General features: G+C 37.7%; 1 protein-coding gene across 5 annotated transcripts in view; it reads right to left on the reverse strand.

The window, feature by feature from the left end:
- The window catches only part of AFG2A (AFG2 AAA ATPase homolog A), a 144,742-nt gene that overhangs the window by 8,988 nt on the left and 108,678 nt on the right, over positions 1-27,076 (reverse strand). For 4 of the 5 annotated variants that reach the window (XM_058192954.1, XM_058192952.1, XM_058192956.1 and 1 more), the window contains one exon: positions 15,856-16,020. In XM_058192954.1, the coding sequence (XP_058048937.1) occupies positions 15,856-16,020 (165 nt within the window). Of the gene's footprint in view, positions 1-15,855; positions 16,021-27,076 lie in introns of those variants that run through there. The other variant, XM_058192957.1, reaches the window with a different exon arrangement.

The raw sequence follows: 27,076 nt of genomic DNA on the forward strand, positions 1-27,076 counted from the left end.
CTGGCGGACGGCACCCTGAGGAGTCCCTCTCTGTGAGAGCGTACGGGTCGGTGGGAGGCAATCGGTAACAGTAGGCGGTCCCGTAAATAACCCGGCCCTATGCCATGGAGCGCTTTAAAGATGGTAACCAAAACCTTGAAGCGCACCCAAAAGGCCACAGGTAGCCAGTGCAGTCTGCGCAGGAGTGGTGTCACATGGGAGCCACGAGGGGCTCCCTCTATCACCCGCGCAGCTGCATTCTGAACCAACTGAAGCCTCCGGATGGTCTTCAAAGGGAGCCCCATGTAGAGAGCATTGCAGTAATCCAAGCGAGATATCACGAGCGCATGAGTGACCGTGCATAGGGCATCCCGGTCTAGGAAGGGGCGCAACTGGCGGACCAGGCGAACCTGGTAAAAAGCTCTCCTGGAGACGGCCGTCAAATGATCTTCAAAAGACAGCTGTCCATCCAAGAGAACGCCCAAGTTGCGCACCCCTTCCATCGGGGCCAATAACTCGCCCCCGACACTCAGCCCCAGCTGCACCTGACTGTACCGGGGTGCCGGCATCCACAGCCACTCCGTCTTGGAGGGATTGAGCTTGAGCCTATTTCTCCCCATCCAGACCCGTACGGCTTCCAGACACTGGGACAGCACTTTGATAGCTTCGTTGGGGTGGCCCGGGGTGGAAAAATACAGCTGGGTGTCATCAGCGTACAGATGGTACCTCACCCCAAAGCCACTGATGATCTCAGCCAGCGGCTTCATATAGATGTTGAATAGGAGGGGCGAGAGAATCGACCCTTGCGGCACCCCATAAGTGAGGTGCCTCGGGGTCGATCTCTGCCCCCCTGCCAACACCGTCTGCGACCGATCAGAGAGATAGGAGGAGAACCACCGATAAACGGTGCCTCCCACTCCCAATCCCTCCAATTGGTGCAGCAGGATACCATGGTCGATGGTATCAAAAGCCGCTGAGAGGTCTAATAGGACCAGGGCAGAGGAATAACCCCTATCCCTGGCCCTCCAGAGATCATCAACCAACGCGACCAAAGCCGTCTCCGTGCTATATCCGGGCCGAAAGCCGGACTGAAACGGGTCTAGATAGACAGTTTCCTCCAGGTACCGGGGTAATTGACATGCCACCACACTCTCTACAACCTTCGCCACAAAGCAAAGGTTGGAGACCGGACGATAATTTCCTAAAACAGCCGGATCCAGGGAAGGCTTCTTGAGAAGGGGTCTCACTACCGCCTCTTTCAAGGCGGCAGGGACGACCCCCTCCAACAGAGAAGCATTTATAATTCCCCAGAGCCAGCCTCGTGTCACCTCCTGAGTGACCAGCACCAGCCAGGAGGGACACGGGTCCAGTAAACATGTAGTGGCATGTAACCTCCCCAGTAGCCTGTCCACATCCTCGAGAGCCACAGAATCAAACTCATCCCAAACAACCTCAACAAGACACGTCTCTGTCATCTCACTTGGATCATCGCAATTTTGGTCCAAACTATCCCGAAGCTGAACGATTTTATCGTATAGATAACCACTAAACTCCTCGGCACGTCCCTGCAAGGGGTCATCTCGCCCCTCCTGATGAAGGAGAGAGCGGGTCACCCGAAACAGGGCGGCCGGGCGGTTATCTGCCAACGCAATGAGGGAGAAGACGTAAAAACGCCTCGCTTCCCTCAATGCCACTAGGTAGGTCCTACTAAAAGACCTAACTAGTGTCTGATCAGCTTCCGAACGGCTGGATCTCCAGACACTCTCTAGGCGTCTTCTCCGGCATTTCATCTCCCTCAGCTCTTCAGAAAACCAAGGAGGTGGTTGAGACCTACGCCGGGTCAGAGGCCACAAAGGCACGACACGGTCCAGAGCCCCAGCCATGGCCAGTTCCCAAGCCGAGACTAGTTCTTCAGCCGTGCCGTGGGCAAGATCCTCAGCCCAAGCTCTGTCAGGAACCTCTCTGGGTCCATCAGGTGCCTGGGACGGAACCACCGTATTGGTCCCGTCTCCCTGTGGTGTTGGGTGGCGGTCTGAAAGTACAGACGAAGGAGAGAGTGATCTGACCATGACAAAGGCTTAGTGACTACATCTCCCAAAACCAGATCACTCATCCACTGTCCAGAGATGAAAATCAAATCCAGTGTGCCTCCCCCGATGTGGATAGGGCCATCCACTACTTGCGTCAGGTCCAAGGCTGTCATGGAGGCCATGAACTCCTGAGCCGACGTTGATGACATGCCGGTAGATGGCAGGTTAAAGTCCCCATGACCATAAGTCTAGGGGTCTCAACCGCCACCCCAGCAAGCACCTCCAACAACTCGGGCAGTTTTATATTTTATATTTTTTAACATTTTATACTGTTGTAGACTCATATAGAGTGATTTGAATGGGGAAAAGTGTGCTATGCAGTAAAAGTCAGTGAGATGAATTCATAACATTTTCAGGGCTATATAGACAACTGGCTATGTAAGAGTGCAAAAAGTCTCTTGAGTGATTATTTTAGGCATATAGTAACAAGGTATTTAGCAGTCATCAGCCATCATGCCAATATTTTACTGTTTTTGTTGCAAAGCGGATAGTTTTCTTCAGCCAAAGTATTAAAACTAAGCAGTGCTTTCTGAAAATAAAACATTTTTATTTAAGAAGCATGTGCCATATGTTTTTACTTTAAAAGTTAAACGTATCAGTTATATTTTAAAGATGTCTAACACTTAATTTGTGAAAGTAAAAAAAAAACTACAGTGATTCCATATTATTTTTTTCATTTTATTAAAGTAATAATAAACCAATTATTAACTAGGCTAAACCAATTGGACATATTTAGTATAATTAAGCAAAGATAAACATTAGAAATTGAAATGTAATAGTACATATACCAGGTGTTTCCTTCCATATAGAAGATTATTTAAGAAAATGGCTAGGAAAACCTAGCCCTTCTTCCTCTTGTTATTTTCCATTTAGCATACATTTCCTCTCCATCATTATATGTTTAGGAAGTGTGAATGGCCATTGTTGTCATTCATGTAGTGTTCCATCTCTGATCAGTGCAAATTGTTTAATTTTCCATTTCCTTTAATGCCCTATTTCACTGCCCATTAATATAATAAATTAAATGAAGAATAATTCAGATTTTTTTTGGCTCATTGGGAATATCTATGCAGTAATTTCTACCTGAGAAAAAGTAATTCACACCCATATGAAGTTGACACCTAACATTGACATTTAGGATCACTGGGTGACCTTGGGTCAGACACACCCTTTTAGCCCTGGTAAGGAGACAATGGCAAACCACTTCCAAAAAAAAACTTGCCAGCAAAACTGCAGGGACTAATCTGGGCAGTTGCCAGAAGTCAATACTGACTCAAAGGCATAAACAAAAATTACAGCATTTGTGATCAGATATCCAGATATTTCACACTTTTTCTAGAAGTAAACAGCAACTGGGGAAAATATGAACTAAAATTGGGGTGATGGTGATGAGAAAAGATTTTTTTAAAAAAAAACCATTGCCCCCCTCCCCATGCCCAACATCTTATTTTATCTATTTAAGTTACCTGAATTTGATACTTTTTAAATTGTTGATAAGTTTAAGGAAAAAGGATTTAAAATGTAAGAAAAATGTAAGAATATCAGAACCTTATCCAACGTGATTCTAATAGCAGCTTCATTTTAAAGATACAAATTATATCAATCTATTTCTGCTAACTTATTGAATTTGGTCCTATGATCAATTCAAACCTTAACCTATAATAAATGCAAACACCAATTAGTTATGTAACAATTGATCATTAACTAGATATGAATTCTAATATTCCATATTTATTTGTTTGAATGTTAAAATAGTTGCACAAAACCTAGGAGTTAAACTATGAATATTGTATCTGATTCTATAGATATTTTAAAAAAATACATTTTTTCCTTTGTAATAAGTTTAGGGCATGCACTTTGAAAAATAAAGACAACTATTCAATTCCATTAAATGCTGCATTCTGCAACTCGTATGTTTTTATATGCAGAATTGACCGTAAAAATAGAGTAAAAATAAAACTTTCTGACATTGCAAATGAAAGTGAACTCTCATGACAGAATCAGGAACAAGATGAGATAAGGAAAATATAGATTTCAGTTCCTAATTCTAATTCTAATGACATAAGAAGGATTAACTGAAGATTCCAAGCATTTGCTCTCTGTCCTTAACCAATCTCTAAAGCAAGGGTCTCCAACCTTGGCAACTTTAAGACTTGTGGACTTCAACTCCCCGAGTTCCTCAGCCAGCTTTGTTACAAGGAACTGCTTCAGTATAGTACTGCTCACTAGCAATCTTATACACTATGTACAGTATGCACCCTGCTCTAAAGTGCATAGTGTATAAGATTGCTAGTGAGCAGTACTATACTGAAGCAGTTCTTTGTAACAAATTGAAGTGTTAAGATTTCTGCTTAACCTAGAATCCAGCATCAACAGAAACAAGAGATAATAGCTGGCAGCAATATTTGGTTTTTCACTGTATGATTCTATTATTCTAATTTTCATGTTCTTTATTTACGTATTTATGAATAGCCATTTTTACTGTCCCTGGAGAAAATATATTGACCCTTGAATCATGTACAAGTAAGATGAGACGTTTCAGGCTTTTGATGAATGCACAATTTATCTAAGGGTCTCTCCCATCTTTATGATCTCCCAGAAGCAGGTAAAAGGGTAGTTCAACCAAATCACGGAGAGATTTCATATAATCATTCTTCTGTAATTTTCGTATAAAAGAGTGTTATATTTCCTAATTTATGCTGCATAGGAAGTTTGCAAACAGCATACAAATTCATTTAATGTCATATATACTTGATGCATGAAAGCAGAGATATCATATACAGAAACCTATACACTGATTAAAATTGCTATGAATATGTACCAGATGTAGTTTAAGAAGCAACAGATTGCTTCCAAAATTTGATGAATTATAAGGAGAAAAGGATGTTTTACCCATCTTACATATAAACATAATGATTTTCTGTTTATGGTTTTAAAAGTCACAATTTATAACTGACAAAGATGAATAAATGCTACTGAATAGTGCACTAATAATGCATACTTGTCTGTTATCATAGCTCTAATACCGTGTTTCCCTGAAAATAAGATCTTGTCTTCTATTTTTTTGAACCCTGAAATAAGCGCTTGGCCTTATTTTCAGGGAGATCTTATTATTTTGGGACGTGTGGAACAAGATGGGGCTCCTCTTGCTATCTTGCTTGATTTCCAGCTCTGTCTCTCTAACCCTAACCAGAGGAAATGGCGGGGACCGGCTGTGCATGAGTTTAAATATTTTTGGGGAGGGCTTATTTTTAGGGAAGGCTTATTTTTGGGGGAGGCTTCTTTTAGCGCATGCACTCAAAAGCCCAATTGGGCTTATTATCAGGGAATGTTTTATTTTCAGGGAAACAGGGTATTAGGATGTGCACATTTGCCTTTGCTATCAAATGTATCAGGTCTTCAAGGAACACATTTTATGTACAGATAATACCTGTAGAAACAACTCCAAATTATCTTCTTAACAGTAGTAAGGTAACTTCATTCACTATGGATATTAATAGTGTAGATGCTGATCATCTGAAAATGCTTAGAGATAGTTGGCAAACTTTAGGTTTTGTCTTCAAATCAGAAGCAAACAGGACATGGAAGATCTCAGAATGCTTTGTATTATCAAAATATATCAGGAATGTGATATTCAAATCTGTGTTATTTAAATATAAGTCAAGGACATTGAGGTAATATTGTACCTCACACTGTCAATCAACAAAGTGAACCTGATTTGAAAAGATAGATACCCAAAACAACACAATAAATTACAACATTGCAAAATAACACATTTATTTTACTAAAGAAGATAAAGTAAAAATCAGTGGTTATGGTATCACTGGTTTACTTCATCTAGAATTATGACATTCTGAAAAATGTAAGTATTTACTGATTAAAATTCTGCTGCCAATAGTTTATAAGGGAGCATCCTTACTTGTGTTGATTCTGCTCTGACAGGTATGTGTGTATAAGCACACATATTAATTTCAGCTAGAATTGCCAACATAGCTTTATAAGGTGGGATACAGATATTCCTTGATTTATGACTGGTCACTTGCAAAGTTATATAAGACCTTCCAATGTGATGGAATGTGCAGCTGGAACAGGAAGGGGGAATTCTAGCAAGAACAATTTCCCATAGAGGAGGCAATACATCTCAAACAGAAGCCCAAAATAAATGGAATGGAATTTGGGAGGGAGGAAGAGTTTTAGGGAAGGCACCCTAGAATCTCCCAGGGTATATCTATTAGATTAAAAGGTTACAGGTAGTCCTCGATTTACAGCCACAATTGAACCCCCAAATTTCTGTTCCTAAGCAAGACAATTCTGAGTTTTGACCTATTTTATGACATTTATTGCCACAGTCGTTAAGTGATTCACTGCAGTTTTAAGTTAGTAACACAGTTGTTAAGTGATTCTAGCTTTCCCATTGACTTTGCTTATCAGAAGTTTCAAAAAGTGATCACATGACCCTGGGACACTGCAACCGTCCTAAATATGAAGCATCTGAATTTTGAACAGGTGACCATGGAGATGATGCAACTGTCGTAAGTGTGAAAATTGGTCCTAAGTCACTTTTTTCAGTGACCTTGTAACTTCAATCACTAAATGAATGGGGGGCTACCAGTATAGTTTAGGACTGTTGAGATTTTGTCTTTTAGGTATAAGCAACTAAAGCCCTGGACTTATTTGGATTTCACTGTGTCATCTTTGGGCTTGGACCTGGCACCAAAACGTATGACCATTTTCAGAATTATGATGGCCCCACACACTCCTGTGGTCATGTGTTCACATTTTGGGCACTTGGATCATTTTACAATTTACATAACTGATTGGTCAGCTAGTGATTTTGGCCAACATGACATTATCAAAAATTTCTACATAAAAATGGTAGAATGCAAATAAAAAATACATCAATGTACTCAGTAAGGCCGTTGAAATTATCCAACATTAATTAAAATCTTTCTGGATATCCTATTTTTTTATAGTCTCCAGATTTTTACTTCTATCTTTGTATTTAAATATGATGTCATCTGACATCAGTTTCAATTAACTGGCACAGAACTAGAAATGCAAGTAGGGCAGCACAATGTGTTCCTAACTAAGATTGTTTGGAATAAACACCCTAATAAAATATGTCTTCAGGTAGTTATAATTTAAATATACTTAATGCCAAGTAGCAGCTCAGTAGAATATGTATATTGGTATCCATGTAGCACATTTTTATGGGTAAATTTTTTTAATGGGAAGTGACAAATAATAATTCCAATGTCCCTGGTTATTAAATTAGATTGCAAAAACAAAAGCAATAGAAATGCCACTTCAGTGACATTGAATTATACAGCTAATAACTATTTTCACTTAGATTCAAATCAAAACTAAAGTAAAATAAGAACAATAAAATATATTGAAAAAATATAAGAACCAGCACATTATTACATGATTTTTACTGTTCTAGTTGTGCTGAGTGGTAGTCAATCATATTCTTCCCAATCTTTCTAAGACTTTTCTAAGATTTTTGTTGTTTTTCTGGGCATCCTCTTTTAGTTTTTGATTCTACTTCTTTTCCCTTTCCCTTATCTGGCTACAATCTGAAGCACATAAAAATTTTGCAAGCAAAAAGGTTTACCTAAACCAGATTTGTATAATGCAGAATTCCACACAGCAATATGTTATTTTAACATATTATAAATCACCAACAATTTAAGATATATGTAGTAGATATCGAGTTTTAATTGGAGCTAATCTGTGCAGTTGTAAACTGTGCAATCTTAATTTGTAAAATTAAGAAGAAACTCTGATGGAATTAGGCTGAGTTTATTTGCAACGTATGCATGCTTTGTTGAAATTGATATTTTAAATATTTCATTTTATAACTAAAATTCTAATGCTCTGTTGGTTTATGAAGATTACAAAGATAATTATAGTAATCTTCTTTAATAAATTTGTAACCAAATGGATGGCTCACGGAACAAACCAGCCCAGAGTTCTCACTCAACGCGCAAGTGACCAGTCTCAAATTTTATCCTACTAATGCTAGGAAAAATGGTAGAAAGAGAAGAATACTACAAATAGTAGATGGAGTGACTCTGTTTTAGTAGCAATGAGTGCACTGTTGGAAGAACTAAAAGTTCAAATTATGGATAATTATTCAAATTATGAATGGATCTTCAAGGACAAATCTTATCTAGGTGGTCATAAGGTCCAATAACAACTTTGACACATTAAAATCAATTTATTTCCATTTCAATGGTGTTTTATTATAATATAATTTGATTAACTACTACAATTAATTTGTAAGAACAGGTTTGCTTAGAGCACATTTTTAAAACTAACCTGAAGAAACAAAGCTGGCCACTCAGGAGGTGACACGAGGCTGGCTCCGGGGGATTATAAATGCTTCTTTGATGGAGGGGACCTTTCCCGCCGCCTTGAAAGAGGCAGTGGTGAGACCCCTCCTCAAGAAGCCTTCCCTGGACCCAGCTATTTTGGGTAATTACCGTCCAGTCTCCAACCTTCGCTTTGTGGCGAAGGTTGTAGAGAGTGTGGTGGCGTGGCAGTTTCCTCAGTACCTGGAGGAAGCTGTCTATCTAGACCCGTTCCAGTCCGGCTTCCGGCCCGGGCATAGCACGGAGACAGCTTTGGTCGCGTTGGTGGATGACCTCTGGAGGGCCAGGGATAGGGGTTGCTCCTCTGCCTTGGTCCTGTTAGATCTCTCATCGGCTTTTGATACCATCGACCATGGTATCCTGCTGCGCCGGCTGGAGGGGTTGGGAGTGGGAGGCACCGTTTATCGGTGGTTCTCCTCCTACCTCTCCGACCGGTCGCAGACGGTGTTGACAGGGGGGCAGAGATCGGCCGCGAGGCACCTCACTTGTGGGGTGCCGCAGGGGTCGATTCTCTCGCCTCTCCTGTTCAACATCTATATGAAGCCGCTGGGCGAGGTCATCAGTGGCTTTGGGGTGAGTTATCACCTGTACGCTGATGATACTCAGCTGTACTTTTCCACCCCAGGCCACCCCAGCGAAGCTGTCGAAGTGCTGTCCCGTTGTCTGGAGGCCGTACGGGTCTGGATGGGGAGAAACAGACTCAGACTCAATCCATCCAAGACGGAGTGGCTGTGGATGCCGGCATCTCGATACAGTCAGCTGCAACCGCAGCTGATTGTTGGGGGCGAGTCACTGGCCCCAACGGAAAGGGTGCGCAACTTGGGCGTTCTCCTGGATGGACGGCTGTCGTTTGAAGATCATTTGGCGGCCGTCTCCAGGAGAGCTTTTTACCAGGTTCGCCTGGTCCGCCAGTTGCGCCCCTTTCTAGACCGGGATGCCTTATGCACGGTCACTCATGCTCTCGTCACTTCTCGCCTGGATTATTGCAATGCTCTCTACCTGGGGCTACCCCTGAAGTGCACTCAGAGACTTCAGCTAGTCCAGAATGCAGCTGCGCGGGTGATTGAGGGAGCACCACGTTGCTCCCGGGTAACACCACTCCTGCGCAGTCTGCACTGGCTACCTGTGGTCTTCCGGGTGCGCTTCAAGGTTTTGGTTACCACCTTCAAAGCGCTCCATGGCTTAGGGTTCGGGTACTTACGGGACCGCCTGCTGTTACCACATGCCTCCACCGACCCGTGCGCTCTCACAGAGAGGGTCTTCTCAGGGTGCCGTCCGCCAGGCAGTGTCGGATGGCGGCCCCCAGGGGAAGGGCCTTCTCTGTGGGAGCACCTACTTTCTGGAACGAACTTCCCCCCAGTTTACGCCAATTACCTGACCTTCGGACCTTTCGCCGGGAACTGAAAACTTATTTATTCATTCAAGCGGGACTGGCCTGATTTTTTAATTGCTAAATTTTTAAATTCTTAAATTTTAAATTTTAATTGTATTTTATTGGGTATTTTATATGGTCAATTTGGACGGTTTTAATTTCGGCCTTTATGGAATAAGTTTTTTAATTGTTATTTTAGTGTGTATATAAATTGTTTTAACGCAGGCTGTACACCGCCCTGAGTCCTTCGGGAAAAGGGCGGTATAAAAGTTTAATTAAATAAAATAAAATAATAATAAATAAAGCAATTTCGGTTCTCCAAAAGGCTTTCTATTTCCTTCCAGAATTAAATTCCTAACTGCTTGTAAAAAGCAACATGTTTTTTCTTTACCATAAGCCATTGCCAAGAAGAGAAGGCATGTCACAACTTTGGAGCGCCCCTAATGTTTGGAAGTTGAAAGTTGAAAAATTTGACACGCCCTACATGGAAGGGGAAAAGCGATGGGAAGCCCAGCTGAGTGACAGAAAGCTATTTTCTCTTTTTTTGTAGGTGGTAGGTAACAGTATGCAGTTTCCTCTCCCACATACTTTATATGTAATTTATATGTACATACACATGCATGAAAATGGTGAAAAAAATATCAATTTCTATTTCCTGTCCTTGCTCTCCGTACAACATTAAAAATGCAAATGAGGCATCTTAAAGAAACAAGCTATAAAGAATTTATATGGAAATAAAGATTTATGTGTCCACATCTATTTCTATGTCTATATTTACACATATGCATGTCATGTGGATGGAAAAGATTGACTTCATCAACATTATGGAAAAAGAAGTATAACATTTCCAGGAGCTATTTAGATAAACTATTAGTGTGCCATCATTGGCTATGGAGATAGAAAACTATAAATTCAAAATAAGTTTCCAAGACTTTTGATTATATCTGTGCATTTCAATGACATCTTTGACTTTTGGCTGACCAACCGCACTCAACTTGTAGTTCTCAATGGAAATGCCTCTACCTAGAGGTAAGTATGCAGTGCGGTACTTCAAGGTTCTGTTTTAGGCCCAGTACTCTTCAACATCTTCATCAATGATTTGGATGAGGGGATAGATGGGGAACTCATTTAAACTGGCAGAGGATACCAAGCTAGCAGGAATAGCCAACACAAGATAAGCTTAATATACAGAAGGATCTTGACAGACTTGAACACTGGGCGCTATCTAACAGAATGAAATTCAATGATGAAAAAGGTAAGGTTCTATATTTAGGCAAGAAAAATAAAATGCACAGGTACAGTATAGCTTGCTCAATAGTAATACCTGTGAGAGGGATTTTGGAGTCCTAGTGGACAATCATTTAAATTTGAGCCAGCAGTGTGCTGCAGCTGCCGAAAAAGCCAACACAGTTCTAGGCTGCATAAACAGAAGGATAGAATCAAGATCACGTGAAGTGTTATTATCACTTTATAATGCCTTGGTAAGGCCACACTTGGAATACTGCATCCAGTTTTGGTCACCAGATAGTAAAAAAGACGTTGAGACTCTAGAAAGAGTGCAGAGAAGAGCAACAAAGATGAAATGGGGACTGGAAGTTAAAACATATAAAGAATGGTTGCTGGAACTGGTTATGTCTAGTTCAATGAAAAGAAGGACTAGGAGTGACATGATAGCAGTGTACCAATATCTCAGGGGCTGCCACAAAGAAGAGGGAGTCAAACTATTCTCCAAAACACCTGAGGGTAGGACAAGAAGCAATGGGTGGAAACTAATCAAGGAGAGAAGCAACTTAGAACTAAGGAGAAATTTCCTGACAGTTAGAACAATTAATCAGTGGAAAAACTTGCCTCCAGAAGTTGTAAATGCTCCAACACTGGAAGTTTTTAAGAATAGATTGGATAACCATTTGACTGAAGTGGTATAGGATTTCCTGCCTAAGCAGGGGGTTGGACTAGAAGACCAAGGTCCTTTCCAACTCTGTTATTTTTTTCTAAAAACTTTTGGATACGTGAAATGAATTTGACGCTTTTCATTGTAAGCCATCCAGTGGCTCTGGATAATTAGATGGGTACCATATAAATTTAATAAACAAATAAGTAAATAAATTTGTATTTAGGGACTGATCAGGAGCCACTTTGTAAGTCAACAGTCAAAGCCGAAGAAAGTTATTTTTAGCTAATCTATAAAATTATTCATGTGGTTATTTATTCATTCATTCATTCATTTAATTTATACACTGCCCATCTCACCTAAATGACTGTGGTGGTCACACTGAACTGTATTTCTGAAAAGATTTTTATGTCAATTTTTGGCATTCTCTTACCTTCCACTTTAGTCAAGCATACTTCTATAGTATTAATACAAAGAGAGGACACATAATATTCACTCTTTACATTATTGATCAGCAAGCATTCTTCCATTATGATAGCAAGTTAAAAAAATTAGCATATAAAATTCTTATAAAAGGAGAGATGCCCATAAATTTCAGTCGTACACGATTATTTAATAAACACAGTGCTCTTAATTTTATGGTCATGTACATATACAGGTATTTTTTCCTGAATTTGCACTATACTCAAATAGTTTACTATTTTTAATTATCAGAGCTGATGAAATGAATTCCACTTATGAAATTTGAAAAAAAGAAATATTGTATTCATGAATAGGAAAGAGATTTTAAAATATTCATTCTGAAACATTCAGGAAAGAAAAAACACCTTAATTTCTTTGAAGGTCTATCGATATATAATAATTTGTATCTTTTCTAAAAAATGCAAAATAATTTGTAATAGTATTATATCTCAAGCATTTACTGTAGTGAGCAGCTAATGAGATACAACAGTCCACAAGCTAGACAAGAGCCTTGATTATTTCCGCCCCCTCCCCAACATGCTAGACTGAGGGGTAGAGGGAAAATCTTGGAAAATAGTATTGGCAAATGGATTTTCCTTTTAATGAGAACAGAACAATAATCTTGTCCTATCATGACACAAACTAAGTCCAGTGCCACCTTGTGATAACCTATATAATGACACTTGTTGAAATGTTTAATGGATCAGGAGAATCAGTCAATTAAGAAGGAATCGAATTATTCCTAATTCAACCAGAAAGAGTACAAATGACTGACTTTAAGGACACTTTGGGGTACAATACCCTTTGCATTTTCTGCAATACCCTCAATGCATTTTATGCATTGACCATAGTCATCCCTTAATAGGACAATGTTTAAAGTTTCTGTTAAGTATTTACAAATACATAATCAGAACATAATGAAAGTGTTACAATTTTTTTATCTTTGTTTCGATAAGCATCCTTTTCTATTATTCTCTGGCTATAAAATGATTGTAGTAAATTATTCTCATACTAAATTGTGCTGATTATAAAATAACCATCATTATTTTATTTACTAGAGCTTTAATTGCTTTTACTTAGCTTACTAGATATTTTCCAAGTCAATAATCATGCATGATTATTCCATACACTGGATTGGAAATGCTAATTTGTCTTTTCATTAACAATTCTGGTAGTTTATACCTAATCTCTATCATAGATAATTTTGAAAGACAATATGTGGATAATTCTTTCTTAGCTTTCTTCTAGGCATACAGTATGCTTCACTACTAGCTTGAAAGCAGGCTAAGATTAATACAAAAAAAATATGGCACATGTTCAGAGCGATTAGACTTCTGCCAAAATTGGTCACAGTTTCAGCTGGTATGCCAAAATTAATTTGCAACAGACAAAAATCAAGCAAGGAGAAACCTCATATATCCTGAACAAGTTTAAACAATAAATATATAAACTTTTCAGTGTAGATAATATACTAGTCTTTGTCAAAGACTGATGTGAAAGGGGTTGTCCATGGAATGCTAATTTAAAAAGTTGTTTCTTAAAATCAGCCATAACTTCTTGTCATGTTTGCACAGAAGCTATAAAAATGACAAGCTGTTTTAACAAAAATCAATGAAGCTCCTACTCACATGAAATCTGAAGTACTGCTTCAGAATTATTTTCAAAGTATGCATAGCCCTACTGTACATCTTTTTTAAAATAATAAAACTGCCATTGTTCTTTTATAGAAATCATTTATAAGGTTCTTGATAATTTTAGTCAGACGCTTTTAAGATTAAAATTTAGGAAGATTGGTATAGTGGTGCTGCTTAGTTACATTCCTGGTACGCAAGACAGAAAGTGGCGTAACTTGCGTGTAGATCTGTCAGTATATTGTTTTGCATGCTCTATGTCACCCATATGAATGATTACCTAACAAAAGAGAGAAAATTTATACTTAGTCCTCTAGATGTACATATATATCTGATAGATTTATGGGTTTTTCTCTCATTTAAGGATTTGGTGGGGAGATGGAAATGGGAAGGTAAGCTGACTATATGATATATCATTTACCACAATCATTTAATACATGATATATTATTTAACACAAAGCTGGGAGCCTTCTCAGAATGCATTAAATATTAATTTCTTCAATATGAATATTATAATTAATCCCAAAATTTCAAAGAGTCAGATGCTAAGATGTTTTTATTTTATTTCTGAAAAATAAACGATAAATTTATTTTATATGTCAGATCTAACATAAAGTTGAGAGCCAGTTTGGTGTAGTGGTTAAAGCACCAATCTAGTGAGTTTTAATCTTGCCTTAGGTACAAAGCCAGCTGGCTGACCTAGAGCCAATCACTAGGAAGGAAGCAATTCTGAAATATTGCCAAGAAAACTGAAGAGATATGTCCAAACAGTTGACAGTAAACATTGGTTTGAAGGCACACAAAAACCATTTAATCTACTTTTGTACTTATCTTTTAAAAATACATAAGATTTTATTATGCCAGGAAATGTTTCATCTATGTTCACTCTTTTATTGCTGCAGTTATTATTGCTGTTGTTGCTATATTATTCTTTCTGGATAAGAGAGTTTCCAATGACAGCAATAGCAATACAACATCTATCAGAATTCATATAATTTTATTTTCTACTTATACAAAAGAGATGAATTTATAAGGAATATGGAGCAGCAACAGCAGCAAGAAAAAAAATAAACTATTCCATATTTTATGGGTAAATTTCAGATAGCATTTTATTTATTCATCAAATCATTATAGCCATCTATCTTACAAAAGTGACACATAATTTAAAGCCAGAATTGAAAAACATTTCTTTCCAGCATTCTATTGTATTGAAAGAATTAAAACTGAATATGGCACATCAGCCACTGAATACAATTCTGTAAATCAGTTTGACTTTAAAGCATTTCAAATTAAGGGAAACATTGGAAATCACAGCTAGAGTGTAAAATTTAAAGTCAAATTAATTACAAAAGCTTCTAAAATTCTTACATCTGGATATCTTATAATGCAAATTGCATTTTTAAAAAAATCAAATATTGGAAACTTGAAAATATTCAATTATTTAAATATTCCAAATAATTATTAATTACATCAGAAGGTCCTGATTTAAAACAGATATTCATTAATATAAAAAGAAACACATAGTACTTTTTTGTATGCGAAATGTTTAAACAAGGATAAAAATTCTACACTTGCAAAATACCAACATTTAAAAATGTTTTAAGCTTTTTCTTTAGTCTATCCTTTTTCTTTAGATTTTCTTTGAAAAGAGATTATCCTTCTGTTATAGGCCTGCAACAATCTGAAAACATAAATATCACATTTGGATGTTTGAAAAAGTGATTAAAGTTATGCACTCCCTACTGAAGAATTTATGCAAAAACTATGGAAACTACCATATACACTAAACTCCACAGAACAAAGCATTGCAAATAGACAGCATTTTCGTATTATGTTTGTAGTAACTGCTATATGGAAATGCCGTCCATGCAAATGGCAGTTCCTTGAAGAGAATGGGAAAAGCTGGGGTTATGCTGATCAAGAGATAGTAGATTTTACAACAATTTGTGAATGCACAAATATCCGTTTGACTCATTGTATTACAAGGAAGAACACAATAAAGTACAAAGCACAACATAGTAATGAATTTCAAGTTTTCGTTTAGGAAAAATATTACCTCTGCTCCTGAATACTTTTCTGTTTGTATGACAAGCTCATCCAAATTGACCTCAGAAGATATTGGCATATTGCAAAACTGAATTTTAAAGATTTCTCTGCGAGTGGCTTCATCAGGCAAAGGAACATATATAATTCTGTCGAATCGACCGGGTCGTATCAATGCCTATAGTAACAAATTATAAAGAAGGCTTGTTAATATATCAGAAAAGGTTAACAAATAAAATGAATACTTATATACTACTTATAAAAGTAGTATTCACTTTAAAATAAATATTTCTGTAATACATATAATGAAGCTTAAACCCAAAATGATACAAAATAAAATACATAAGGGCTGTTATGTGGCAGGTGTTTGTCTGTTTGAACACTATAATAAAGCCCTAGAGCTCTATAGCTTCTTCATCACTTTGTCTATTTTTGTAATCCCATCAGTTTTTACTTGCTGGCAAATTGCATTTTTTTGGGGCAGATATTCCAATGCATCATCACTGCTTCTTTCTCATACTATTGGTATGGTATTAGTTTGTACAATCTTATTGCAGTAATTAGACAGCCCACTGTTTCTTCAGCTTCTTTTCAGAGGCAGCATTTTCTGCCTGTTACTATCTTCTAAATTCTGGCTTTGTATGGTCTCATTCTTAGGGCATGGTGTTCAGCAGCCAGAATTAGTCTCGCTGTCTCTTTCTTCAACTTTCCTGCCCTTAGCCATTGCCAGCTCTTGTTATCTGTTTTGCCTGCTAGATGTGTGTGTGTGTGTGTTGACCATGTACTAGTTTTTGAATGTCTCATTTCTGTTCCTCACTTGGACTTTCTTATGTGCCAGTTTGCATTCTTCAATAGTCAATAATCCTTCATAGTATACTAGCTTCAATGCATCTTCTTCACTGTCCATAGATATTCTTCAAATGTCCTTTTGGTTTTTTAGCTGCCTGGTGAATTCCACACCTACCCAAATTCCTTGGTAAATAGAACCTGTCTATGTTACCGCAGGCATAAAGGGCATAGTTCATTGTCATCATTTTTCTGATCTTGGTATCCAAGGCTTCTAGTTCTACTTGATTTGTCTACCATTCCAGATATTTGCCTAAAATGACTGGAATTGCCAAGGTGTTAATTACTTTGATGGTATTTCTTTCACACAGTTTGGGATTTATGATATTTTTCACTCAGATAATATATTCATTACAAAACTTCTTTTTGACTTCGGTATGCTTGATGTTGTTAGCTTGAAGGATGCCCAGCTATTTGTAGTAATGTTCTTCGTGTATATTCTTGAGGTTAGTCCTATAGGTCATCTTGATTACTTCAGTTTTCATTATTTTCCTCCCTACTGGTGGTAAGATAATATGATACATTTGTTCAGTCCAAAGTCCATTGCAATATCTTGGGTGTATATACAGATAGTGTTGATTTCTATTGTTTCTAGTGTTTCTATTGCAGATGGTATTTTTTTCATACAGCTTCAGACAGTCTATGTAGAGAAGGTGAGATAGCCTGGCAAATATTTTTGATGTTTGGCAGCCATGGCCTGACTTGTTCAGTATTGTTGACAGAGGAAACAATGCATTGTAATGACAAACATTTTGAGAAAACTATTAAATAGTCATTCCGTGAGCATTTAGAAAAGAATTCATTGCTTACAAGGAACTAATAATGGTTTATCAATATGTGCTAAATCATGCCAAACCAAGTCGATATTTTTTGATATACTGATTGGTTTCACTGATCACCGAAAAGTAATGGATACTGTGTACCTAGACCTCATCAAAATATTTGACAAGATGTCCAGTGAGATTTGACTAGAGAAGATAAAAAATGTTGGCTTATAAGAAAAGAACCAGTTGAAACATAATATTGAAGTATAGATCAATGATTCTGCAGCACCTAGATGAAAGTTTCAACCAGTATACTACAGGGTTCAACATAGTTAAGCTAGGTGTTAGGAAATATAATTATCAGTTTTGCAAATGATAAAAAAACAGGGGGAATTCACTGTAGAGAAGAAAGGGTACACCTCTCAATTCAGAAGAAGGCTTTTGAAGCCACTATTTATTGGACAGATCACAGAATGTTAAGTTAAATTTTGAGTTCTACATATTCAATTACATACCATATTCCTAATAGAAACTGTTATTTAATCCTTAGAATAACACCAAAATATGGCTATATTATTGGCTAACAAAGACCTTTTTCAATCATTAATATTTATGTAACAAAAATATTTTTCATTGTCATTACATTGACATTTTTTTAAAAAATAGCTTGCATGCAGATTTAAACTTTCTAAATATATTTTCAGCTGGATGCATTTAAGCCACAGTATGTAACCCAAATTGTTTTTTATGCTCTACTTTTCCCTTAGGCAGTATAGTTTGAGTTCCAGTTGACTAGAGATATTGCATGGTTGTCCTGGGCTCTCAGCCAATAAGACTTTTCCCAGCCTGATCATGTCAGTGAAAGTCATGCTGAAAAATAGTAGGAAGAAGCCTTCCTTCCTGCACAGCATTGATCAAGTTAACACCCTTCCTTGAGTTTCTTTAAAAAGGCCATTGTGAGTACTTTCAGGTGGAAAAAGAAATCTATGTGGCATGCTAAGAGATGTCCTGTTATTTTTAAAACAAAAGCACACGTATTTTCGTAAAGAAATTAAACAAGAAGAACAGTGTAGACGCCCATCAGAATGTTTCCTTAAAGTCTCAACAAGCTGGAAGAGATAACTGCCAGTTCATTGTTCAGTTAGATCACAGTTATATCAAGATGCTGCTTGGAATTCTTGAGCACCTTGGGTATTATCCAGTATCCCTCCAGAAGTATGTTGTGTGCTTGGATTCCACCACCCCCAACCCCCAGCAGCAATAGCATCTCTAAAAACATATGAGAAAACCTGCAATTCAGTAGTAGAGCATAAATTCTGCTCTGGTATAGTTGGGAAACAAGCATTATCTATAATACTGGGTAATGAAATATCTGCAAGCAAACAACCAGTCTCAGAGAGTACCAAGGACTCCAGAGTTCAACAATGAGTTACATGTATTCTCTTCTATTGGGATACGCTGATGTCAGCCCTTTGAGGCAGGCCAGCTAAACAATAGACACTGTGGGGATAACAGGAATGTTGCATTGTTGTTGATTTAATAATAGAACTTTGAAGTCTGTCCAAGTTTCTTTCTCCATCATACACTAATCAAAGTCAAGGTTGGGATTATTTTGAGTTTCTTTTTCATTATATTGAAATAGATATTACTGTGTAATATCTTGTCTAAGTCTACCCTTAGCAGTAATTTCATACCTAAAGGTCAGCCCTAAATTCATTTATATCTGTTCACTTAAATTTCAGAAGAGAAAAATGCTAATATCACATTTGCCCATCAACCTTCTATATAGGCTTGTTTAATCTAGAGCCAGAAATATATTTTATTCCTGTCAATAATGTCCTGCTGACAATTGAGACCCATCCAAAAACTACATGCCATGAAATTCCATGACAAAGCTGGAAATGTTATTTTCCTTTATCAAAACTCAACTGTCAAAATGTACCAGTTTATATTAGCACCAGAGAAATAGATATAGAGATACATGTATTTTTAGTAACTAATTGCACTGGGGATGATTGTGCAAAATAGTGCTTAGCACTATGGATGGACAAGAACCAACCAAACTTCCTTCAACCACCTGTTGTACATAACCCTCAATCAAATATCAATCAAAACTAGGTATGCATGCCCCTTACCTCTTCTACACCAAACACTGCAGGTGTTAAATGTAAATTAATAAATGCAAGAAGTACTGTAAACAAATTACCTGAATTTATCCTCTTGTTAAACAATGGTACATTTGATATTATATTTGTTTGTGAAACATGGCTGAACTCATCCCTCCCTGACTCCATTATTTCAAACAAAGAGTATCAAGTTTTTTGATCAGATCGTGAAAACCGCAGAGGTGGAGGAGTGGCTATCTTTTACAAAAAATCACTGAACCTAAAAAATATTCAAGTTGCACATAAACTTTCTCTTTCTGAAACTATTGTATGCGACCTGTCCATTAACACCACACTTCGATTCTTACTATGCTACAGAGCCTCTGACTATGACATCGCTCATGCAAATATGTTAACCACACTACTAACATGGGCTACCTCTTGCCCATATCCTCTCATCTTCCTGGGTGACCTAAATCTATTTTTTATAAACTGGATAACAAATGAATGTACAATGGAACTAATCCATACTACACTATACAACGCCATTACAAACCTAGGTTTTAAACAACTAGTAACTAACAATACAAGACTCAACAACTCTCTTGACCTCATCTTTTGCAATAACACAAATTCAATTTATGGACTACAAATAAAAGAACCCTTTTCCAACAGTGACCACTGTATGATAGACTTTTGTCTCAACATACGCCCTCACATAAATCGTCAAAATAATAGTTCTCCTAACTACAATTTCAAAAAAGCCAACTATGGCCTTATAAACAATGACCTCTCATCTCTTGATTGGCAAAATATGTTCTCAACCTGCATCACTGCCGAAGACCACTATAGAGTTTTCCTACTTGAAATCAATAAAATCATCAAACTATACATACCACAAATCACCACCAAAATAAAAAAAAAGCAAATTACCTGTATCAATAAAAAAGCTTCAATCCAAAAAAAAATCCCTCTGGAGAAGAAACAAAAAAGGCTATGTAGCAAACTTCAAAAACCGCTACAGAAATATTTGCAACTAAATAAAAACTGAATGCACCATTTACCACACCAAGCAAGAAGACGACCTTCTGCGCACAAATTCAAATCGTGCTTTTTATAATTTTGTGAACAATAAACTTAAAGAATCAAGATCCATCCCACCACTAAAAGAATCTAACGGCAAAGATTGTAATGATGAAACAGTTAAAGCAAACCTCTTTAACACATTCTTTGGCTCAGTCTTTGTTAACTGTGATGGCTCATATCCGACATTCCCCAATCGTACCAACAATGAGTACAACGACATAACACATATAGACTTCACAGAAGATAATGTTAAAAAAGTTCTTCGCAAACTGAAGCCATCTTTATCTATTGGGCCTGATGGACTATGTGCATACTTCTTAAAAAATTTTTTCACTAATATAGCAGAACCCCTAAGCATAATCTTTGATAAAGCTTTCATGACTAGTTCCCTTCCCAAACTTTGGTCTCTAGCCACAGTCATCCCTATCTTCAAAAAAGGAGATCCCAGCCTAGTTGAAAATTGCAGACCAATCTCTCTATGCTGCGTCACCTGCAAAGTAATGGAATCTATCATCAACCAATCCATTACCCTCCACCTCAAAACAAACAACCTACTTTCTAATAAACAATTTGGTTTCAGAAAAAAATTATCATGCAACTTACAACTTCTCCACTGCAAAAACATATGGACTACTAATCTTGATCAAAGCAAAACAATAGATGCAATCTACATAGACTTCTGCAAAGCTTTTGACTCAGTAGTACATGATAAACTTCTCCTAAACCTAAAATCCTACGGCATTTCAGGACCTCTTCACAATTGGATAACTGCTTTCCTGTCAAACAGACAACAAGTGGTCAAGTGTACGCTGATGACACCCAGCTGTACTTTTCCACCCCGGGCCACCCCAGTGAAGCTGTCGAAGTGCTGTCCCGGTGTCTGGAAGCCGTACAGGTCTGGATGGGGAGGAATAGGCTCAAACTTAATCCCTCCAAGACGGAGTGGCTGTGGATGCCGGCACCTCGATACAGCCAGCTGCAGATGCGGCTGTCTGTCGGGGGTGAATCATTGGCCCCGATGGAGAAGGTACGCAACTTGGGCGTGCTCCTGGATGGTCGGTTGTCCTTTGAAGACCATTTGGCGACCGTCTCCAGGAGAGTATTTTATCAGGTTCGCCTGATCCGCCAGTTGCGTCCCTTCCTGGACCGGGATGCCTTATGCACAGTCACTCATGCTCTCGTTACCTCTCGCCTGGACTACTGCAATGCTCTCTACATGGGGCTCCCCTTGAAGAGCACCCGGAGACTTCAGCTAGTTCAGAACGCGGCTGCGCGGGTTATTGAGGGAGCGTCTCGGAGCTCCCACATAACACCTATCCTGCGCAGACTGCACTGGCTATCTGTTGTTTTCCGGGTGCACTTCAAGGTATTGGTTACCACCTTTAAAGCGCTCCATGGCTTAGGACCGGGCTATCTACGGGACCGCCTACTGCCGGCTTCTATCTCCCATCGTCCGGTACGCTCCCACAGGGAGGGGCTCCTCCGGGGGGCGGCAGCCAAACAGGGTCGGCTGGGGGCCCCCCCGGGGGGGGCCTCCTCTGTGGGAGCTCCGACCCTGTGGAACGAACTTCCCCTCGGACTTCGACAATTACCTGACCTTAGGACCTTTCGCCGCGAACTTAAAACTTATTTATTTCGTATGGCTGGACTAGCCTGATTTTTATTTTTATTGGATGGGTTTTTAAAATTTTGTTATTTTACGAAGTCGTTTTTAACATTTTGGGCATTTAAATTAGTTTTTTAAGGGATGTTTTTAATTATTGTGTGTATTTATATTTTATCTGCCTGTTCACCGCCCTGAGTCCTTCGGGAGAAGGGCGGTATACAAATTAAAATATTATTATTATTATTATTATTATTAAAATTGGCAATGCTCTATCAAATCCTGTTCCTGTCAAAAGTGGCATTCCTCAAGGCAGCGTTCTTGGACCAACGCTCTTCATACTATACATAAATGATCTCTGAGACCTTATTTCAAGTTATTGTGTTCTCTATGCTGACGATGTCAAACTATTTAACACCACCAAAAATACTACTACCCTTCAAAAAGACCTTGACTTTGTATCCAATTGGTCTAAAACTTGGCAACTCCTAATCTCAACCAGCAAATGCTCAGTCTTACATATTGGAAAAAAGAACCCAAACACTAAGTACAAACTTGATGGACATTACCTTACAGATGACCCCCACCCTATTAAAGACCTTGGAGTTTTATATCAAATGATCTAAGTGCCAAAGCCCACTGCAACTACATAGCAAAAAAGGCTCTAAGAGTTGTAAACCTAATTTTGCATAGCTTCTTTTCCAAAAACTCTACACTACTAACCAGAGCATACAAAACATTTGCTAGACCTATTCTTGAATACAGCTCACCTGTCTGGAACCCATACCACATCTCTGACATTAATACAATTGAACACGTCCAGAAATATTTTACAAGAAGAGTTCTCCACTCATCTGAAAACAACAAAATACCTTATCCCACCAGACTTGAAATCCTGGGATTAGAAAACTTAGAACTCCGCCGACTCCGACAAGACCTGTGTTTAATCATCTATTGCAATGTCCTTCCTGTTAAAGACTATTTCAGCTTCATTCGCAATAATACAAGAGCAAACAATAGATTTAAACTTAATGTTAACCGCTCCAATCTTGATTGCAGAAAATATGACTTTTGTAACAGAGTCGTTAAGGCTTGGAACACACTACCTGACTTTGTGGTCTCTTCTCAAACTCCCAAAAGCTTTAACCAAAAACTGTCTACCATTGACCTCACCCCATTCCTAAGAGGACTATAAGGGGTGTGCATAAGAGCATAAAAGTGCCTACCGTTCCTGTCCTATTGTTTCCTTTCATTATATCAAATTAATATAGTTATTGCATACTTTTGCTCATATATATGCTTATATGATGTGTTGTTGTTTTATGTTGATGCTTGTGTATACTGTTGTGACAAAATAAAAAAAAAAGAATAGTCCGAATCTAAATGTTGTCCCTGGAATTGCTATGAGATCACTAAATTATAACAAATCTAATCTTACAGATGAGACAGAATGTTAGGCACATGTAAATGTTGAGAAATAATTATTCTAAATAGTAATAGATATAAATTCTGTTTTTAAGAATCAGGCTGCACAACATTTCTATCATATCACACTTGTTCAAGACCTGAAACATTGTGCAAGCTGACAAGAAAAGACATGATGAATTTGACAGCAGGTGTTCAGGAAGAATCTGCAATATAAAGTGGCAGTACTTTGTAAGGCACAGACAAGGCATAAACATTTATATGGATATTACCCAGAAGATTAATAAAGCAGAAAAGAAACAGATGGGTTGCAGTTCCAACAAGATTTGACAATTCAGGAGGAGAGACTATTTCTTTGAAGAGAATCCAAAAAGGTCAACTTACATGAGATGAATATGAAAACCTAGCATATAAATTAAATATAGTTTTCTTCTCTAATGCATAAAATCTGACATCTCATTGGAAGGGCAAGCATCTAAAAAGTATGTATTTGGCTTGTCTCAATGTAACATAAAAATGATTTCTGTATCTGAATTCAACCTGGTGCTCTTCAGACTTCAATTCACACAATTCTATGTAAACACAACCTTTTGACCAGTGTGCAAGAAGCATGAAAACAGAGGATGTCAATTTGATGAACACTATCAAAATTCACATTTTCTCTCTCTCTTCTGTTATATTTAAGGCAGTAAACAAAAATGCTCCCTTAAAATTATCCTTTCAACAATAATAGAGTCAAGCATTTTGGGCTAAAGATAAGTTACAAGCCACAGTGATCCAATCCACAGTTGAATGGGACTCTCACACATACCCCGCAGTCCAAATCATTATACCTCATTTATACTCAAATGCTATAAACCAACTCTTTTTCTCCTTGGTTCCAACTAGGAGGTTATAATTTACAGAACTGATACTTTTCTATCGCAGGTTTTCAAATTTCTTGCTGTTTCATATTTTGAATTTAAAAGGTGTTCAAAAGTTACTAATGCATGTTTTTTTAAATCTTCAGGACATTTTACTTCAAGTTTAAAATGCTTCTTCAAATTAAATGTAATAATTTTGATTTTTTTATTTTTATTTTAAATACATTTAAGAAATCACAGAGTTCCATTTAAAAAACAGATACTTATATGCAATTTAATCTGTTGCTGTTCCTTCACTTTTTTTTCAAAAAGAAGCATAGCAGTGCATCACTAAAAGCTGAAATGTCCTGTTAATGTTTCCACTTGAATAAAATAGGCAAATCAATCCTAAACTGTTTTTTACCTCTTACCCCTTTTTACCTACCCCTGCTGCTAATTTGCTGATTGACTAATCTAGAGGCAGTTACATTTACCTAAACATTTTCCATGCATTTTTTCATGAGAACAAACGCTTTGCAATGGGTTTTGTTCCTCTAACTATCTTACCCCCAGGATGCTCGGATCTTGAAACTGTGCTTTCAGATTTCCAGCTTACAAGCCCAGGGTCTTAACCACACAGCCATCCCACTGCCCCAGTATTATATCCTGGGAAGGTTAAAAACATTTTTATTTTAGTGGATCCAAAAAAAATAGTATATTATAAATTACACCAGTTAAATTCTCTTAGCAGCTATAGTAAAATATCAGTATTTCAGTTCTAAATCTATATACAGGTGTATATAAATCTATATATCTCAACTGATGACCACAATTGAGCTCAGTGGTGAAATCCAATTTTTTTTACTACCGGTTCTGTGGCCGTGGCTTGGTGGGCGTGGCAGGGGAAGGATCTGCAAAATCCCCATTCCATCCCCACTCCTGGGGGAAGGTTAGTGCAAAATCTCCATTACCACCCCACTCTGGGGCCAGCCAGAGGTGATATTTGCCGGTTCTCTGACCTGCACTACCTGCATTTCCACTACTGGTTCTCCAGAACTGTCAGAACCTTCAGGATTTCACCCCGATTGAGCCCAAAATTTCTGTTGTTGTTTTTTTTTTAATTTGAATTTATATCCCGCCCTTCTCCGAAGACTCAGGGCGGCTTACACTGTGTTAAGCAATAGTCTTCATCCATTTGTATATTATATACAAAGTCAACTTTTATTGCCCCGAACAATCTGGGTCCTCATTTTACCTACCTTATAAAGGATGGAAGGCTGAGTCAACCTTGGGCCTGGTGGGACTTGGACTTGCAGTAATTGCAAGCAGCTGTGTTAATAACAGACAGACTTAGTCTGCTGAGCCACCAGAGGCTAAGTGAAACGTTTGCTAAGTAAAACATTTTTTAAGTGAATTCTGCCCCATTTTATGGTTTTTCTTGTCACTGTTAAGTGAATCATTGCAGTTGTTAAGTTAGGAACCTGGTTGTTAACTGAATGTGGCTTCCCCATTGACTTTGCTTGTCAGAAGGTCGCAAAAGAGGATTACATGATGCCAGGACACTGCAACTGTCATAAATATGAGTCAGTTGCCAAGCGTCTGAATTTTGATCATGTGATCTTGGGGATGTTACAATGGTCATAATTGGGAAAAATGGTCATAAGTCCCTTTTTTCAGTACTATTGTTCTGAATGGTTACTAAATGAAGTTGAGGAGTACCTGTAGTATCTGTGTCACTGAACACCTATATTAACCTTAGTGAACACATGAAGTATGAACATGTATGTGAATTTAAATGTAAAATGCAGCTAGGAGCTATTATTTTCAAGATTACAGCTACCAATCTGAGTCGATTTCAATAGCACAGTTCTTCTCTTTTTTATTTTCTAAAAATCTTAAAGGTTTGCCTAGAAACCTTAGTTCCTATCTCTGAAAATTCCACATTGGAATTAGATTTCCTTGTCACCATATAGTTCATTTCATTTTTTATATCATATAATAACTCTGATACTCTACCATCAGTGACACTACAAACTGCTTTACTGAACTCTTATCATATTCATTTTCATCTTTGCCAATTTCTTCCCAATAATAAAATAAAGAATGTGAGAAATCAGTGAGTTAGCTGCATTCCTGCAGGGCACTTCAAAGCAAATTTACCACCCTTTCATTTTCTTGATTAATATTTTGCAAGCTAAAGAATCTAAAAAACTTTATTTCCCATGCTCCTCCATGATATTGTCCACCCCAGGGTCAGCAGACAGCTGTTTGATTATTACAAAATATACATATGAACTGTTTTTCCTAATGTGGATTCATTTTAGAATAAATTTAAGCAGAAGTGGGATAATTTCAGTCACATTATGTGTATAAACACAAAAGTATAAAACAATACATGTTTATGATTTAAAAATCCAGACAAATTGAGGGAAGGCTGGGTATCTGGTAAGTGCATACCAAATTAAACTGCAAAGTATTCTGTTTGTTTGCTTGTCTGTTTATTTAAAAAAAAATTCAGCTACCTGTTACAATATTGAGAAACATAGTAGGCCAGAAAATCCAA

This window comes from Ahaetulla prasina, chromosome 8, assembly GCF_028640845.1.
Source record: "Ahaetulla prasina isolate Xishuangbanna chromosome 8, ASM2864084v1, whole genome shotgun sequence".
Taxonomy (NCBI): domain Eukaryota; kingdom Metazoa; phylum Chordata; class Lepidosauria; order Squamata; family Colubridae; genus Ahaetulla; species Ahaetulla prasina.